Source organism: Sitophilus oryzae, unplaced genomic scaffold (genome assembly GCF_002938485.1).
Source record: "Sitophilus oryzae breed Bouriz unplaced genomic scaffold, Soryzae_2.0 scaffold_482_pilon_pilon, whole genome shotgun sequence".
NCBI lineage: Eukaryota > Metazoa > Arthropoda > Insecta > Coleoptera > Curculionidae > Sitophilus > Sitophilus oryzae.
Genome location: NW_022147065.1, coordinates 1,174,276 through 1,194,875, shown reverse-complemented (window position 1 = coordinate 1,194,875; position 20,600 = coordinate 1,174,276). Strand labels below are relative to the sequence as shown.

General features: G+C 33.6%; 1 protein-coding gene across 1 annotated transcript in view; it reads left to right on the top strand.

Moving 5' to 3' along the window:
- Positions 1-20,600, top strand: part of LOC115886326 (laminin subunit alpha-1-like) — a 113,321-nt gene that overhangs the window by 68,667 nt on the left and 24,054 nt on the right. Inside the window, exons 4-6 of the mRNA XM_030905420.1 lie at positions 10,761-11,015; positions 16,232-16,468; positions 19,557-19,697. Coding sequence (XP_030761280.1) covers positions 10,761-11,015; positions 16,232-16,468; positions 19,557-19,697 — 633 coding nt within the window. The remainder of the gene's footprint in view (positions 1-10,760; positions 11,016-16,231; positions 16,469-19,556; positions 19,698-20,600) is intronic.

Below are 20,600 nucleotides of genomic sequence, written 5' to 3'. Positions count from 1 at the left end.
AGCCAGTATAATTATTTACTTTTCATGTTTTTGACACCTTGTATCAGCTAGTATTATTTTCTATTATTGCAACACAATATTTAGTAAAGAAAGAAACTTCTGTTTATATTATGGTTTTGTTAACTTAACCTATGACTTAACTATGTTTAGAGAAATTTAGCATTACTGTATTTTAAAAAATTGTATATTACCTTAATCAAATTTATTTTTATTTAGTCATAGAAACTAGAAATGTTGTGGCATACAAAGTATTTCGTTTGGTATGGTTTGATTTTTTTAACAAGGAAATCAAGTTGAATGAGTAACAAAGTTTTTGATTGGGTTAATTGGAATTTGTAAAACAGCAAATAAAAAACGTAATATAATACTTTTATTAATAAGCGATGCAACGTTCAATTAAAATATGTTTATCTATGATCGAAGAATCTGATAATGAAATTTGGAGCGGAATTTTTATATTCATTAAATTAATGAATAACGATTATTATCTCAGGGCGGAGAGAATTTTAATTACGAGTTATATTCTCTAATTACTGCAGTTAAATGATAAATAAAACATTATTAATAATTTTACTGCAGGGTTGATTAAAAATAATAGAGTTTTTTTCGTTATTATCCGTTAACTTATTAAACTCAAAAATGTAATTTAGCAAAAAAGTAAAAAATAATTATTTAGTGATCCAACGATTACTGTTATATGATTACGATTACGATTGGAACCGAAATAATCGTTCTACTACCGATTATCAAGAAAGCCATACAAATATATACGATCGAAAAAAAAACGACCTTATAGTTGGTATTCGCAACGGCCCAGCTACGTCGAAACACCGGTTCCCATTAGAACACCGAAGTTAAGCGACGTAAGGCGATGCTAGTGGATGGACGGGTGACCGGTTCGAAACTTTGCATCGTGCTGTTGTCCAAAAAGGGAAAAGTGTAAAATCTATTGATACACACTGCTCATTCACGCCGGTTCAAGGCCGGATGAGATCGGATATCTCGTGAGTAAGAGTTAATTTAGACACTTCCTAAGTCGGTAGGCCATTGACCATGATATGGCCGAGGACCGCGGTTCGGATTCCGCGTAAACAAGTAAGTCCCGTCCAGTTTAGCCATTGCAGCAGAAAGGAGACGTTAACTTGAACCTCACACATAGTTGGCTTCATAGATTGCTGTCATTTTTAATGCAAAATTGTATGGTCAAAGCCAGCTTGACGACGTTCTTTTTTTAGGTCATACCGGTAACATACATGTAGGTACTATATAGCTATAATTTTTAAATAAAATTTTAAGAAAAATATGTACAAACTGTATAAGACAAATAAGTAAATCACAATCAGAGCTGGTTTGGAAATGAAGATCGCTGTTATTTCATATGTAAAATATTATGATAAATGTCAATCCCATCTAAAACATAGAATGTAAAAAAATACCAAGTCTCACAACACAATTCTTTTACTATAAAAAGTTGTGAGATCTCATGTAAAACCAAGTCAGTTGATTTTATTTAGTTCTCTTTAAGCACCTATTCAACAATTTTGTTATAAATTGTTAGTATCAATATTAGTCATCTTTATTTCTGTAATAATTATAATGACTTGGCAATTGCACGATATTATACTCTATTCTAATTAAATAACTTTATTTTTTAGAGCACTGTTTAGATTTATTTAGTAATCGAGATGGTAGATTATTCTTTTATAATTATGGTGCTGTGCAATTGTCAAGTCATTATAATTATTACAGAAATAAAGATGACTAATATTGATACTAACAATTTATAACAAAATTGTTGAATAGGTGCTTAAAAAGAGACTGAATAAATTAAACTGACTTGGTTTTACATGAGATGTCACAACTTTTTATTGTGAAAGTTGTGTTTGCATTTTTTTAAATTCTATGTTTTTGATAGGGTCTCATTTCTTTTTTGTAGGTTATTCTCCTATTTTTTCTCGGGTAATATATCATTCAAAATAATATTAAAGAAGTTTGCCTTGCAATAATTCATAATTCATAAAATTTGATTGTCAGCGATGGCTATGAAATGAAGATCGCTGTCATTTTATATATTCAGAGGCGTTTCTTAAAGCAATTGGTGCTCAAGGAGGAGGGGGTTTACCCTGTTAGAGGTGTGGATCATATTGAGTTGTTGTCTCGGTTCGATGTGCAACCACTTTCCTTGAGAAGGATCATTCACTCAGTAACTTTCCTGTGGAAGCTGCTGAATGGTCTTATAGATTCCCCAACTCTTTTGGAAACGATACCATTCCGGGTGCCGCGACCTACCTCCAGAGCGAATACCACTTTTGCGCTTCCTCGAGCCAGAACTAACGTTAGGTTTCAGGATCCGATTTTCACCATGTGTAGCTACCTTAACTCTGTCTCCGTTGACTGTGATGTGTTTGACTGCTCTGTGGGTCGTTTGGTCTCACTGGTGGCAACTGGTGGGTGGGGGGCATTAATGGTTAACCATGGTTTATAATAGTAATTTATAAGTAATAATTTGTTATTGTTGTTATTATCATGATTGATTCATTTAGGTTTAGATTTAGGTTTAGTTTACTCTTTTTTGTAATTTTTTTTCTTGGTTTTTGTAAATTTGATATTTAATGTTTAGTAACAATCTATTTTTAAGATTGTATTTCCTGTAAGTGGGCTCTAATTGCCTGTTGGAAATAAACGCTCTTATTATATGTAAATTTATATGGTAAATGTCATCTATCGTCATTTTCCAGCTAACTGGACGCCATTTTTTTCTATCAAACGATATATGGTGGAGTGCTCCATCTTTATAAAAAAATGCCAGTTGGAACAGAGAAAGTACCTGCAAACTAATAAAGTTTTATAGAGCGCATTTATAAATAATAATTATAGGAGCGTAAAAACAAAAGGACTACAAAAATTGTTAAAAGAAAGCTGGTGCATTACAGGAGATATGTTTAGGATTAAATATAAACTCGGCTGATGATGTTAAGAAGAAAATAAGAAATAATAATAGGCTATACCTATAGTATACGAGAGAAATAAAAACAAAAACATTTCAGGCTTCTTTTTGCAACATGGGATGGCGAGTCTGCTGACAACACTACTGGCTGCTAGTAATATATCTTTAACTTCTTCCTGGTGGAAAGCATGTGGAAAGGTCACATGATTAACAAAACTAATTCGCATATACTGAACTTTGTTGTAGTTTTGTCCTCGCGGTATAGACACTTTGTCTCAAATTTGTCTTCTCTGAATTCCTCATTTTTGTCGCGGGTTTGTCTTGTTGTCTCAAAATCGTGTTCAGTTTCTGTCGCCATTCTGAAATACTTAAATATGCTATTATAAATTAAAAGATAGAACTATGGATCATTTAGTACGGGTAATATATTTAATATGTGTCATAATGATCCATCCGCGCAGTCGACAGAAATTATTTAATATGATCGTTCTAGTTGGCGGCATTATGAAAATTATTTTTTTTGTTCTCTTCCAAGGCGGTTCGCGCCGCTCTTTAATCTGTCTCGGGCAAATAAAGCAAATCAACCCGTTCATAAGCGCAAAGGCAGTCGGTGCAGTTACCGTTCCTACCATTGACTACCGATCGATCTTGCAAGGCAGATCTGTATAGCTGCACCGTTATCTTCTCGTCACACCGTCTCCGTAGATAATTTATTGGCCGAATCAAATTCATCAATCTATCGGCGAAGAATATTTTATTTCTTGAATATTAAGATAGGCATAGTAAATCTGATCTAAGATTAAATAAAAAAAGCAAGAATGGAATCTTAAAGACTATTTTTATGTTTACGCATTTAATGGAGAGCACCCACCAACATAACGTAGCATCTGACGTTGCACTTACACGGCAATAATACGGCAATAGTGTTGCATGATTTTTCAAGAAGCGCCGATAGGAGTGTAGTGGCAGTGGCGTAAACATGTCGTCATCAGAGGACGAAGATTTGTTAGCAGTTGTAAACCTAATCAATATGAACCAAAATTGTCCAAAAGTCACTATTGGATACACCCTTTTTGGAAAAAGGGACAAAAGGGATAGAGGCGTTTTTAAGGAATTGAATATCTTCCGGAAAGATTTCATGCATTTTATGGAATGAAAAAAGAAACCTTTGATGTGCTAGTTAGAAAATCCTCAATTAGCCATACAAAACGTATATTGAAATCCGGATCGTTCTTCATTTTTACCAAATTCGAGTAACGTGTTAATACCACGTGGCGAAGAGCAAAACCGGTTGGTTTTATTACTGAAGCAGTGGCGTGGCATGCTACAAGGGCAAATTACATGTTTCTCACAGCGCTACTTCAGTATGCGCTGATTCACTTATTATCGTTCATTCAAGTCAACGTAAGAGAGAGCGCCCACCAAAGTGACGTAGCATATGACGTTGCACATACATGGCAACGATATGGCAATAGCGTTGCATGATTTTTTAGGAAGAGCACATATAAGTGATGTGACAGTGGCGTAAACATGTCGTTCTCAGAGGATGAAGATTTGTTAGAAGTTGTAAACCTAATTAATATGAACCAAAATTATCCAAAGCGTCGCTATTGGATACACCCCTTTTACAAAAAGAGACAAAGGAACAGTGTATTTAGTATTTTTAAGGAATTGAATATCTATCCTGAAAGATTTCAAGCATTTTATAGAATGAAAAAAGACAACCAAACCAAACCTTTGATGTGCTAGTTAGAAAAGTTGTTCACATGCCAAGTATTGTTTATTCCTGTTGGAATAATTGGCAAGAGTCGGGTCATAAATGCATGGTTTTGTCTCAATCAGTGATACAAAACGTATATTGAAGTCCGGATTGTCCTTCATTTTTCCCAAATTCAACGTGTTAATAGCACATGGCGAAAAGTAGAACTAGTTCTGCTTTTAAAGCAGTGGCATGGCATGCTACAACGACAAATAACACGTTTCTGACAGTGCTACTTCAGTGTGTGCTGACACACTTATTTTTGTTTGTTCAATTCGACGTAACTTGTTAGATGCATGTTACTTGCCAGATTACGTGCCACGTCCGATGCTACGTTACTTTGGTGGGCACTTTAACTTGCAACATCCCGTTAATTCGCTGCCAAAACCGACGTTGCCAAATTTATCACTTATAAAATAACTTATAAAAATAAACTTGTAAAAAACAGATTAAACCCCCAGAGAAGTTGAAACCAACGCAATCAAACCTCTTTCGTACAACTTTGTGCATCTAGCCATACCGTACAACTTTACAACCCGCAGTTCTGCACGCGCATAAACGATAATCGGTCGGGTATTTTGCGTGCAATCTAAACAAAAAAAAATAATCCAGAGACTAACCAGCGCAATCAAAACACGCCTACGGCATATTTTGATTGCTATTGCCGACCGCTATAAATAAAAGTAAATAAAACAGCAGTAAAAAAATAAAAAAGTTCTATTACTTGTGGAACACGGACTTCATTTGATACAGCTGGTTGGGTTAGGTTAGGTTAATTAAATTTTTATATGAACATGATATATCATTGTAAAGCAGTTTTATTCGTTTTTTTGATTTTTTAAATAATATACATAGGGTTGAATTTAAAATAACAAAGATTTGAGCAATTTTATAACAAACGGAAATAAATAATATTTTTGCTCTAATATCAAATCGGTTGATTTAGAGAGATCGAATATATCAACTGTCATTAACTTATAACCCAAATCATCTTCAAATCAACTTTAAAAAATGTTAAATTCATGATATTACCAATGGTTATTCACACCCATGTTTTTGTCAATTTTACATTTGTTTTATTTTTTATCTCAAAACCTATTAGAGATAGGTATAGGTTGGTATAATAGAAAAATTATCTGACAGGAATGTTAGTTTCCAAAAATTTAATAATATACTGGGTATTCCATTTAAAATAAGTAAGATGTTATCACTTTTCGAATGCGATGCACTTTTCGAACGTGCTATGGAGCAGGTGACTATGTAAAAATCTAAATTTTCAAAAAAATCCTAACGTCTATCGTGCCATCGCCGTGAATCACCCTCTAGTTTAGAGGAGTTGTTAGTTATTTTTTATACAAGACGATAAAATGGTATTTTATCGTCGACCGAAAAGATTAATTCACGAGCGATGAAATCGCGAGTGAATTAATTTCGGGAGATTAATTTCGGACGATAATGCAATTTTATCGTCGGGTATAAAAGAATATTTTTTTCCATAGCGAGTTACGTTTTAAAAGATATTCAGAAATTATTATTTCAAGGAATTTATTACGAGAAGTAAAAATATTGTGCTGGGTTGGCGTCGAGAGTCTTTCTATGTAATTTGATAAACAAATTAAAGCTGCCTCTTTAGTTGTCAGTTTTGAGTCAATATTTTTTAATTCTCTTTCGTGTCGATTGCTGCTGGAGATTGCTGATTGAATTGGAGCCAGAAATGGCTCAAAACGAAATAAGTAAATTACCAACAGATATTCAGGCGGAGGCGACAAACGCCATATCCAAACTACTTCCATTTAAATCCCGAATAACTTATGAAAAGGAATACAAAAATTTTCAAAAATGGAAGCAATTAAAAAACGTGCGAGAAGAAATAAAGTTTTCAACCTATCCTCGCTGTTGAAGTACCATTTAATCTACCCTTGCGGTTAGAGTACTATTTTATCTACTATTTTTGATAGATATAAGGCAATTTTAAGAGTTGCTATGGAAAAAAGATCTTTTTAAGTGTGCTCTCGGTGTTTAAACATAAGGACTACAGAATCCTTAACAGAATTATCTAATGATTAGTTGAAATAAACCCACACTGTCAATAAATCTCTCCCAAAGTGTTGATAGGAGTATGAGGAACTTTAACTATTCCATTAAATTTTAAATTAAAAATAGAATCCTACCGCCAAGTATTTTACGGTATGAAAATTACTCTTTTTGTGCATTTCTGTAGCGATTCGTGCCGCTCTTTAATCAGATCGTAGGAAAATCAGCCAAATCGATCATTATAACAGCGCAAGAAGTAGGTAGTTCCAGTACTTACCGATGATTGAACCGTCAATTGATTTCGAAAGGCGAATCGTTACAGGTTGACCGTTATCTTTTCATCGGCACGATAAAGACGTTTGCGAAGTTGATGAATGGATTTCACTCAACTTATACATTTATGTATAAATGGATATGAAATTCATTTATATCTATAAATGTAAAGCTCCGCTTTACTTGAAATCTACGCTATTTATAATTATTATTTCAATATAAAGCAAAACACAGGGTGGCCCATTAGTTCAACGAAGTACAATATTGTTTAATGTTGAAGATATGAAAATAAGGTTTATATAAATGTGGCATAGTTTATAAAGGCGCATATCCTAAAATATTTCAAATAATTTCTTATAATACCTCTGTGGCGGATTCATCTCTTCAAAAAAGTCCAGTGTGTGTTTCACCACTTGTACTGTAAGAAAAACTGCAAAATAAAATAGTTAAAATAACAGAACGCGCGTTAGTTGTATTTAGATATTTTAAATAGTTTTTTTGTCTTTATTTCTTTGTGCTCTTTTGCTTCCGACTATGGGAAGAGATGCTTCCCGAAGTCCCGAAGCATTTTTTTGTTCGTTAGGCAGATCTGTATATTAGTAAATCACTACTGACAAATTGGTCTCCGTTGGATTAGCGCCAGCAGTGTTTACAAAAAATAACTATTTTATTTTGTAGTTTTTCTTACAGTGCAAGTGGCGAAATACCCATTGGAGTTTTCTAAAATATTTTGTTGTATACACGGTGTCCCAAAAAAATTATTTTAAGTTAACGTCTCTTTTTTTCTGCTAAGGCTAATCTGAGACGGGACCTACTTTGTTGACGCGCAATCCGAACCCCGGGACTCGGTCACATCATTGTCAATGGCCTACTGACTTGGCGAGTGTCTATATCGACTCTTAAGCCGGAAACACACTGAGCTCACGGCACATGAGCTCACGTGCTATCACGTTGTCATGATTAATATGTGATATTATGCTTAGAAGCACATTACTGTCACGTTTTATGCTGTACTACACAAATTGGCAATTTTTCTTTAATTTCAGTATATTTTGTGTGTTTGTGTTTCCTGCATTTTCAGTTATGGAAAGCGCTCGATCAGTTCTTCGGACTGGGAAGAGGAACTAGAAACTGTAGCTGCTTTTATTGTTTTATCAAGCTGCTTGGCGAATATGTTGATCACGATATTCAGGCAATCCATGATTGTTTAAAACAGCATGTACTCTGAATTTTGCTATTAAAATTTCATCCATTCTCAAATATAAACAACAAAAGTTTTAATAAAAAACCGCATAAACCTGACCTCACGTGAGATGAAAAGTGTGGATCTGCAGAAAATAAGCAAATGGCTAGCACGCGTGCGGTTGCCGAGGTAACGTAATACGCATGAGGTGACTTCAGTGTGGTTCTGATGTATTACCATACTATGTAAAACAGCGGTCTACATTTTTGGTCGGTAACGTGAGAGCACAAGAGCTCATGTGCCGTGAGCTCAGTGTGTTTCCGGCTTTACTCACGAAATATCCGATCACATCCGGCCTCGAAACCGCGTGAATGAGCAGTGTGTGTAGAATGTTTAGGAGGGGGGTTAATCACCGTGACCTTACATATCTATTGTATGTTCCATTTCCGACATCACCCGTACCAAAGTTTATACCACGAACGGTTGTCCTCTCGGCGCACTCAATGATGAGGTATACTAGTGTTTCTCCAATTTCCATACAGAATCTGCATTTGCCGTTGTTTCTCAGCTTCAATTTACTTAAGTGTTCGTTGAGGAGACAGTGTCCTGTTAGAAACCCTGTGACAATCCACAGATTGTTCTTACTTTACTCAATGAAAATCTTTGATTTTTCTTAGTCGTAAGTTTTGAGATTTTTTTTCGAATGTCTTAGACCGTCGGAGGATTCCCATTCCAGGTTACGGATGGAATCATCCAGGTTCTTGAATTCCGGTTTAAGTTGGTTTCCACTTGGAAAGTAGAACGGTTTTGGTCCAGTTAGTGGAGTGTTCTCTCCTTTTTCTAGCCAGATCGTTCGCTTTTTTATTGTCTTCTATCTCTTGGTCACTCGGACACCCAGAGTGGGAGTGACTAGTGTGTCAGTAGAGTTTACACTTTTTCCATGGAACAACAGCACTACAGATTTTCCAGACGGTCACCCGTCCATCCACTCGCATCGTCGGACGTCTCTTAATTTTGGTGATATAACGGGAACCGGTGGAACATAGCTGGACCATAGCCCATGTCTTTCCCAAAAAAAGTAATCTGTAAAAAGTAGTGTCTGATAAAGTTGTAAATGTTTTTAAATTGCAACCTCCATTTTTCTGTAAAGTATTGGATTCAGAATAAATTCCTATACACATCAGGTCAGGTCAGAAGTGTGGTCTAGATTTTAACGTGTAAGACAGTGATGTTGACAGCTTAATGGAAAATATAATGTATTAAAAAGAGATAAAAGTTGGGCTGGTACATTTCTTCTATGCTGTATTGTTGAATCAAAATTTCAATTCGCACAAGTAATAATCCGGAATCCAATATCTAGGGTTGAATCTGAATTTCTCCAATTAGGTACTCATTTTACTACATGTGTAATAGATTATATATCACACACCCTGTATAATAAAGGTGGATTTGGAACCTCTGGTGTTACAAAATCAAAATAAAGCAGCATCACAATACACTACAGCATTACTTTTGACACTAAAAAAAGTGTTAAAAGTAAAGTGTTTTTTTGTATTGTGGTGAAATAGTGTTTTCTTTTAATGCGATTATTTTAAATAACTATCTTCAAATGAGGCAATCAAATAGACGAATACTCACAATCTCACATTTGGTAAGCCAATGAGGAACTTTCGATGGGTCTTTAACTCGGTCTTAACTCGGGTTCATCAGGTTGAGCTAGGGGGCTGAAACTCGGAATGCACTTTATCATGATATTTTGACGACGTTTCGTACACTATGAAACACCATCATCAATGGCGAAAAAATCGTCCAATTTAATGGGTCTTTGCAGCGTCGCGTCGTACCTCAGGCTCTATATGAGCTACGGGGCTGAAACTCGTAATGCACTCTTTTCATGATATTTTGACGACATTTCGTGCACTATGAAACCCCATCATCAATACCGAAAAAATCGTCCGATTTAACTGAAATTTGTTATGTTGATAGATTGGACCAAAGCCAACTTGACCGTGTACGACACGTGTGACTGTGACAGTGTTGACGTAAGAAACGTCAAAAATTGATGTATTTTGATCGTGACCAAATTTGGTGGGTAGGTTATGTGAGCGACGGTGTGCACGGTCCCACCCTGCAAAGTTGGATACGACGTTTCGTTTACATCTTCATCAGGGTGGAACTAATGATTTGATATTGAAGAAATATGTTGGTCGGTTTCGGCATAATTGGGAACGGGCTACAGGATGATGACCTCGACTTTTCGAACCGATCGATGCCTCTAAATTGACGAAATCACCAGGATTTTTCTTAATTATGGGTCGAGTTTTTATTAATTAAGCGAATCAAATTATTTATTAATTTTTAATTTATTACTTTTTCAACATTTCAAACTACACTTTTTCAAATATGTCCTTCAAATCCTTCAATTTAATAGCTGTTAATAAGAAGTTTCCCATCAAATATGCAATATTACACACACAATTTTTTTATTATAAAAATGGACAATAAAAGTATTACTATAACAAACTTATGTTTCAAGTTTTACTTTCAAACGATATTTTTTTCAGATTCACACATCTCTTGTTCAAGGCCGACCTGGCGCCAACGAATCAAGCTCAGAATTACACGAATTTATCAGAGCCCGATATGTACGATTTCGACTCATGGGACTAAGAGCTAACGCCGAGCCCTTGCCAACCTGGATTACTATCGATCCTCGAAAAGATAAGAAATTGTTTTATTCCATAAGGGATATCGTCATTGGAGGACAGTGCGTTTGTAATGGCTATGCTGAAAATTGTAGACATAACGTAGCAAGTGGGGTAAGTACAGAGTTCTTAATACTAATTCTTACATTTATATAATTAGTTATTTGTTTATGTTTAATGCCAATTTTACAGACTACTATCGTACTACTATAAGATATCATTTATATTTAAAGTCTGCGTTTATTTGATTAACCTTCCGTTATTTGCGCCTCCTTGTTCTAAGTGCTCACGTGGAGTATTTGAATACCCCAATTAAATTTTGATGAGAAACAAAAAATATAATTTGGGTCTCATATGGGTAATTATCGAGGCAATTATGTAAAACATATTCACCCATAATTTTTTTTAAGTCAACTACACTTCCCCAATAAATTAACGCACCACAAAAAAATAACCAAAAGTTTAAGTTAAGTTTTTGTCAAAACCACTTATCCGATTTGGACGATTTTTTTTTTGAATGATAGGTTATTCTTTCCAGAATGTTGCTATACTAACTGTATTTTGATAGGAACCCTTTTTATACTAATATCGGGTGTAGCAATTATAACGTGTTTTTTTAATAAAATTTGTGACACCCTGTAGAGTTGATCAGTTACAGTATCAAGTTAAAATTGAAATCAGATTTTAGCCTTATCTTTTTTTTACATTTTGTTTTTTTATTTACTCCATTATCTTCCTTATTACACGGGAAACAACATTTTATAGGGTGACATGATTTAATATTGGTTTTAATTAACATTATTTCATTTTACTCACTAAAGTAAGTAGCAGGCTATGGAAAACCACGGATTACCAGTAAATGTCAAATAGAGATGCTTGTTGTCAGTGTCAATCGTTTTCGTCCTTTTATTATATCAAAAATATACAACGTGCACGCGAAACAAGAAATCTTACTGGCGAAGAATGTGCTCAAGCATTAATATTGTCTGAGAAAGGTTGGAGCTACCGAAGAATTGGTGAACGATTTAATGTAACTCACTCAACCATTTCACGAGTTATACAATGGTATAGAAATACTGGGAGTAATTGTCGCAGGCCGGGACAAGGCAGGAATCGAAGAACCAATCCGATTCAGGAACGTTTTTTAAAACTCTCGACATTAAGACAACGTTTTGTAACAGCTCGGACCCTTCAAACTCAGCTCAAAGATACTAATGGTCTACAAGTTTGCACATAAACTAGCATCTCTATTTGACATTTACTGGTAATCCGTATTTTTCCATAGTCTGCTACTTACTTTAGTGAGTAAAATGAAAAAATGTTAATTAAAACCAATATTAAATCATGTCATCCTATAAAATGTTGTTTCTCGTGTAATAAGGAAGATAATGGAGTAAATAAAAAAATAAAATGTAAAAAAAAGAAAAGCCTAAATTTTGATTTCAATTTTAACTTGATACTGTAACTGATCAACTCTACAGGGTGTCACAAATTTTATTAAAAAAACACGTTATAATTGCTACACCCGGTATTAGTATAAAAAGGGTTCCTATCAAAATACAGTTAGTATAGCAACATTGTGGAAATAATAACCTATCATTCAAAAAAAAATTGTCCAAATCGGATAAGTGGTTTTGACAAAAACTTAACTTAAACTTTTGGTTATTTTATTGTGGTGCGTTAATTTATTGGGGAATATATTATGCAGTGATATTTACACCAATGGAAAGCTGGAGATATTAGCTAACTTTAACCTGAAGTAACTATATCGATTCAGACAAAAGGAATAATTTTGCAGCCATTTATGTGAAGTGCTGATTTTTGGCCAAAACATTTTATCCGTCCGTTTGGGGGCACCCTTGAAAAATCGCATAAAATGAAAAAATATGAATTAAAATACGTATGAAAAAAGAGAATGTATTTTTTCTAGAAGTTTATTAAGTTAATTAGTGACAAAAAAGTAAAAAACTGGCCTCCGATGGCAAATTGAAAAAAAAATACAAATATGTGACAGAGGTTACGCCATAATTGGAAATGGTTGAATAAGCTGAGAATTATGATGATGATGAATTATTATTATTATTACACGTGTTTTTTTTAAATTGTTCAAAAGTGATCGATATGCTAATTCTATGTTCTTGGTTATAGTGATAGAACTTTCGTAGATGAAATTATAAATTCTAATATCCTTACCAATGTTTGAGCTTCACATGGTTCTCGTTGAACTTAGCTCACGAACAATTTTACATCACTTTGCTAAATTTGCGTCCATTTTTATAATTTTGATTTCAAGTCTATCTTTACCTTTTCCTTTAAAGATGTTTCCAAGAAATTATAATAAAACTAATCTAACAAATCAGTAATAATATTCTTTGTAGTTCTTCAACTTGCTTATTATTTCACATAAATCCTTCTGTGCGTATAAACACGGTCTTGTTTTAACTTATTGATATTTATTTATACATTCTCTTAATTGCGTACTTATTTCTGTTTGGTCAATATTGCCGTAAATGTCTGAATTAATTTATTATTAGTCCTAATTTGTCAGTTCTCCATGTTTTAGAATATTTATATTTATCTTATAAACTTCTGTCTGTATAAGGTACCGAAATTTGTCTTTATTAACAGAAATTATTTGGTTTGTCAATATTAATTAAAATATAATTCTGTGATCTAATAACTAATTAATGTTTCTGCGTTTATTCTATATAAATGTTTTTATATTGACTTTTCTGGTATAAAAATAATTTGGATTATCACTCTTAGGAGATTACATTATTTTATAACTATTTTTTTATAGACATTTTAAATGACTACTAGTTAATACCAAAAATTTTAATGCTAGGTGTTCTAGTTTTTTTGGGCGTGGATCGATGCAGATCGATTAGTTAACTTTTTTAGTATACGCAATTTGTCAAAAAAGTACATACAGGGTAAGAAAAAAAATAAAAACCGAGTTTTTTTTATTTCCGGCATTTTTTTAAATACAACTTAACCTAAAAACCATACCAGGTAAGAAAAGCGAAAAAAGTTAATAAATAAAAAGTTCTCAGCAACTAAAATGTATTAAGGCAAACTGTTAGTATAAACAATTTTATCATCAAGCTGGTTTAGAACATTGAGAACAAAAGAAATTATTAAACAATTTCGCATAAAAATAATTTATATGTCATCTGCGTCTGCCCAGAACCTGCTTAAATGCAAAACCAGCAGGCACAGTTTAATGATTTATTGAATTTCTTTTGATGACTTTTTATACTTCAAAGAATAGCATTTGTTTAATTTATAGCGTACCTACTATTCACCACTAAGATCAGCTCTAGTGATTAATCACCAGCCGTAAAGGCTTAAAAAAGTCACAGATGTACATAGTAGAAGTTAATCCTTATACGTATCTATTCTAACCATTTTTGCAGTCGTTAGAATCAATCGAGTAGGATTTATGAAACGAGAATTACGTGAGAAACTTGTCATCGGCTTTTAGTACCTACAGCTCTCTAATAAATAGCAGTTTGTAGCGATAATTCTAAAATAGAGAGATAAAAGAAAAAAAACATAAAATAAAAGATTAACATTTAAATTTTTAACAACTAGTATTGTGTTAATTATCTATTTTTCTGCAATTATTATTCAAACTAATAATAAAGCCGGACTCAGACAGCTCGTGTACTTGGCAATTTTTTAAAATTTAGAATGAGTGAGAGGAGGGTTAATCACTGCGACCTTACAGATTTATTGTGTCCCCCTTTCTTGAGTTATAACTCATCATACAGTCCCAGGGCTTTGCCAAAAGCCAGTACAGAGGGTACAGAGGGTAGTTCTCCATCTCCAATATCAGTCGTACCAAAGTTCATGGAACGAATGGTTGTCGTCTCGGCGCACTCAGTGATGAGATGTTCTGTTGTTTCCCCATTTTCCCCACAGAATCTGCATTCGCCGTTTCTTCTTAGTTTCAATCTACTGAGGTGTTCATTGAGGAGACAATGTCCTGTTAAAAACCCCGTGACAATCCGAAGATTGTTCTTACTTAAATCCAGGAAGATCTTTGATTTTTCTTGGTCGTAAGCCCTCAGAAACTTCTTCGAGTGTCTAAGACCGTTGCAATATTCCCATTCCAGGCTGCGGATGGAGTCTTCCAAGTTTTTTAGTTCCGCTTTTAGTTGGTTACCACATGGGAAGCAGAACGGTTCTGATCCAGTTAGTGGAGTGTTCGCTCCTTTTCTAGCTAGATTGTTTGCTTTTTCATTGCCTTCTATCCCTTGGTGAGCAGGCACCCAGAGTAGGAGGACTTTGTTTTCTTTTGCCTAATTTATTCAGCTTCTCTGTGCATTCTTTGACCAATTTCGAATTGAGTGTACTTGGCAAACATTTTGTTATTGGCATACAGGGTTCAGCAATAGTGTGTCGGGCATCTGTAGCTCCTATAATTATTATAAATAATATCCTTTAAAAAACTTTTGTATGAGAAATTTTGTATGAGTGCAATAATATAGGGGGGTTTCATTTAAAAAAAAATAAAGTGTTTGATGTGCCACAACTTTATAACCGACCTTGTATACTTAAATTTATTCGTAGCTAATAGGAATTTAAAAACGCATTACAACAGTATCACAGTTTCGGCAGAATGATATCATTAAATGAAACTGAAAATATCGACTTATAGAAATTATGACCGACCCAGTATACATAAATTTATTACTCGCCAATAGACATTTAAAAACGCTATAATTCTTGTATTTAACTTTTTGCGGTATCTTATATTTTATCTAATAATCGACCGTATTAATACATAAAAGCGACCCTGTATAATAATTTGTTCGGATAGTGACATCAAATGACAATTTGTAAGTCTGGCTAACATTTACGGATGGGTTTACCTAATAAAGAAGAGAAAAAGCCCACTTATTTCCCCAGTCATAAATATTTGACATTTAGTAAAGCGAATCATTTTGTTAATGGAAATAATAGTCTGGCACATCCCAATTGGGGGAAAGTCAGTCTGGTTGAAAATTTGCGGATGCAAAAATTTGACAGATTTTTGAAATCAGTAACCCGTATTTTCCCATGCTTGAAATTTAACGTATCATTTAATACTATCTTAACTATAATCAAAAACAAGTCTGGCTGATTTACGAAATTAGCAAATGAGTCAGGCGGCGTCTTGAAAATTACAAAAATTATTAAATTGTTGCTCTTATTTTTCCGAATTTGAATCTATAATATAATTCTACAAAAATTTACTTTTTCCCTTCTTTTTCTTTAATAAATTTTCATTTACCACTCTTAGTTATTCTACGTCGTAGATTCTTTATTCAGCTGTTTTGTTTCAGAACTTGGAATGCGAATGCCAACATCACACTTGTGGTCCAAATTGCGACCGGTGCTGTCCTCTATTTAATCAGCGTATTTGGTTACCAGGATCACCCCACGAGCAACGACAGTGTCTGCCATGCAACTGTAATGGGCATGCGAGTAGCTGTCATTACGATGAGTCTGTGGACAAAGCCGGGCTGAGTATGGATGCTGAGGGCAGGTTTCAGGGCGGAGGTGTTTGCGACAATTGTACAGTAAGTAAATATCTATTCCAAATATACTCTTCAGTGCACATCTTCTTCTTCTTCGGGTTCCATCTCCTAATGGAGGTTGGAAATCATCATGGCAATTCTAACTTTGTTAACGGCTGCTCTGTATAACTGGTTTGAAGTCATTCCAAACCATTCTCTCAAATTCTTGAGCCATGATGTTCTTCTTCTTCCTTGGCTCCTTCTGCCCTTTATCTTTCCTTCTATTATGTTCTGCAGCAGGGCATATTTAGGTCCTCTCATGTTTGCCATAATTATTTAGATCTTGCACGGAGAAAACAAGGTTGGTTTTATGAGGGTTGGGCATTTTTGCAGCTAAGTAGTCAGCTCTGTCATTGCCAGGAATTCCTATGTGGCTCGGAAGCCAAACGAAAGTCACGCTGTAGTGGTTGACATTGACCTTCTGTAGAAGTATTTTGATTGCCATAACTAGTGGATGGTTGGAGTAGAAAGAATTGTTTGAATGTTGCCTTGTTGAATGGCCTTAAATATTGCAAAAAGCTCTGCTTTTTTTAATATTTTGGGGATGGAACTTAGTGAGAAACACATTTCTTTATCGAACGTATGAAAAGCCGCTCCAATGTGCCTATCAGTTTTCGAGCCATCGCATCGGGGTAAACCAATCGATGACTCTTAAACTTCGAGTTGATGAGATCTTTGAATTATGCTCTTATAGTGAGATGTGAGCATTCCTTTTTGTTGTGGACTTTGAGTGATAGGTCAAGCGAGAGTAGGTGCAGACTCCATGGAGGAAACATACGGGAGAATGGCGCAATATTGAAAGAAGGAGGCAAATCAATTGATAGTCTTTCTTTTATATCAACATAACGGTGGTGTGATGCTGATTGAGATCATCAATGTGTTTGTATCTATGTTTGATTTGGGGTAAATAATTTTGAAGATTTTTTTGTGATTAGGGTGTTCCGGATTAACATGTAGACCAAACGCATATGCTAATAGGTGCCGTTCTCTAATATAATTTAGTGTGAGTTGTTCTGATTCACACATTAAGCTTGGTGTGGGACTCGTGTGAAAAGCGCCCAGTGATTTCCTGATTCCAATGTTATGTACCGCGTTCAGCTTATTTAAATAAGACCGCGGTGTGTCTACACCGCGGTCTTATTTAAATAAGCTGAACAGTTTGTATGATTTAAATAAGCTGAACAGTATGCGTCTGCATAAACTTGGGACCCGCAATTGATTTTGGATAAGACACAAGCATTGTACACCTGCAAAAGAGAAACATGGTCTGACCCCCAGGTGGTACCAGATAGAATTTTAATAATGCTAAGATTAGTTTGGCATTTAGAGATTAAGTTGCTGATATGGGTTTTGAAATTGAGAAGTGTGTCAAAGGTAATGCCAAGAAATCGTTGTTCGTGCTGGGAGTTTATTCGATCAGACGGCAGAAATGAACAATGAACTGCAGCCGATTTGGAAGCAGAAAAGGATAAGTTTTTCCCCGTACACCATTTTGTAAGTTCATTAGTTGAAAATGAACCCGCCATCGCCATACAGGTATAGACATTATTTACACTGATCTTGTCAGTTGACATGAGTTACCCATAGTCACTTAAATTTTGTGTTACAGTCTATTATATCCTCAATATTACTTTTTTTCTTCAAAGTTCTTTTTCTGTTCCTAAGACTAATAGCTAATAGTAAATATCTTTCTTTGCATCGTTTATTGCATTACTTATTATTGCACCAGCTGATTTGCTTTTTTGAGAATTCCATTGATTCTAGGCTATAGGAGACTACTGGCAATATGACAGTAATGAATATTACCAGTTGACATTGAATTATCATACAATTGACGCTGATTCATTTAATTTCGCTGACATTATTGTGGTAACATGATTATTATCGAATAATGATGGATTTTCTGATAACTCTAAAATAGTTCAGTTTGAGCTCAACAATTGTTTCTTAAAGGAAGGTATTTTTTATGCTTTTAAGTGAATTTCTAGGAGTATATTATCGGCATCTATTTCATTCATGCAACAATGTCTGTAAAATTTTAAGCGCATCTCTTGAAAAACTAAGATTTCAGCCATTTTCAAACCTTAGTTGTTGTTTCATAGTAGCTTGGGTGAGTCGATGTAAGGATTATTGCGAAAATATGTTGTCATACTATCACGATATTATGTTTAACTAAAACTTTTAAAAAATCCTTTTTTTTTCAAATATACAAAAAAAATCACGTATAACCGTGTTTCTGGGGTGTAAATATACCACCCCTAAAATTATTTACACTTGTTTAAAACTCACCCTGTATAATAATATATGTATTTCATTTTCGTTGTTTTGTTAACGTAAACGGCACTATTTTTGGATTCTTGACAAAATGGTGGAGCTACATATTTTAAGTCGATATGATATTAGTTCTAGAACAGTAATTTCAGCTTTATCTATTTTAAGATAAACTAAATCTATTGAAATCCAAAAAATAAATAAGAAAAATAGATACTTATTTAGAAATATGCACTTTCACAATTTTATTTTGAAATATATATGGTATTATTTACATAAATTAGAAAAATTAGGTATTATTAAAAGCTAAAAAAATCTATCTAGAAAGTGTAATTGTATATTTTTTATTACTCACATTAGTTATCTTTATTGTTCTGAAATTTAAAAATATTACTTTTTAATAATTAATAATTAAACAAAAAATATAAAACATTTATTTTAATTAAATTGATATTTATTAATATTTTTCAATACTAACATTTATTATATACATCCGCTTTATTGCAATTTCTTTGATTTTTGAATTTTTTTTATTTAATCATGAAATAATTTCATATTATCGAAAATATTTTCATAAATTAAAACATGCTTCGGAAAATAATTTGAACTAAAAACGAACTCATCTTTTTGTCAAGAAATTATTTAGGTATTATTAAAATTAAACTTGTCTTATTTTTTATTCAATCATGAAATAATTTCATATTATCGAAAAAATTTTGATAAATTAAAAAATACTTCGAAAAATAATTTGAAGTAAAAACAAACTCATCTTTTTGTCAAGAAATTATTTATTTTTAAAATGAAATTTGTCTTATTCCAGGATTATACCACAGGAATCAATTGCGAAAAATGTCTTAATGGATATTATCGGCCAACTGGTGTACTTCCATCTCATTCTGAATCTTGCAAAAAATGCGATTGCAGCGAATATGGTACTTCAGATGAAAACCCTTGCGAACAGGTAAGAATGTCATATGTCATATTTCAACTCTTTTAATATTCACATTTTTTCGTAATAAGAGCAAATAATAAAAAATAAAAAAGGAAATCAAGACAACTGACATCTTTAATTAAATGCTATATCAAATTTTTACTTAAGGGTGTCAAAAAATAGTGTATCTAACATCGAATTCTACAGATAAAAATAAAACAAAAAGTTCCTATGAACATATGCCCTAAAATGCTTCCCGAAGAAGTTACAGCCCTCGAAGGGGTAAATAAAAATAATATACAGGGTGGCGCCTCTCATTCGCCGCGGAAGCTCCAAGGAGAACGGTAGTTTATATCGAAATAAAATTTTGGCAGCATATGTAGGCTAACTGAAAGCATTTTATAAAAATATATAGAATTATACAGTGCGTCCCCAAAAAAAGTTACACATCAAAGTTTTGTTTTTTCTAATGGAACACCTTATATATTAATTGATTTTCGGTTTCTAGGAAAAAAATAAAGGTGAGTTTTATTAAAGAAGCATCTAAGGATTTTGACATATTTCACATTTTGTGAAAATGAAGAGTAAATTTTAAATTTCGATAACAGCTACCTAAATTTTAGTAGACCTTCTATAGCCTGATATTTAATTACAGTAACCATTGTATGTTAAACCAAATTGAAATTTGACCCGAAAGGTTATACAGGGTGGGACAAAATTAATATGAAACATTAGTCACTTTTAAAAGCAAGTTACTCCTTTGCTTTAAATGGAACACCCAGTATATTATTCCGGTGTTCAATGGAGAATTTATATATCTTCAAAATATTATTGATTGCCTACTCCTCAGACAAAGATTTTCCTAGATATTTTAATTTTTATAATTTTGATTATTTGAAAAAATCTAGGGGTGGCTGTGATATACCTTTTATT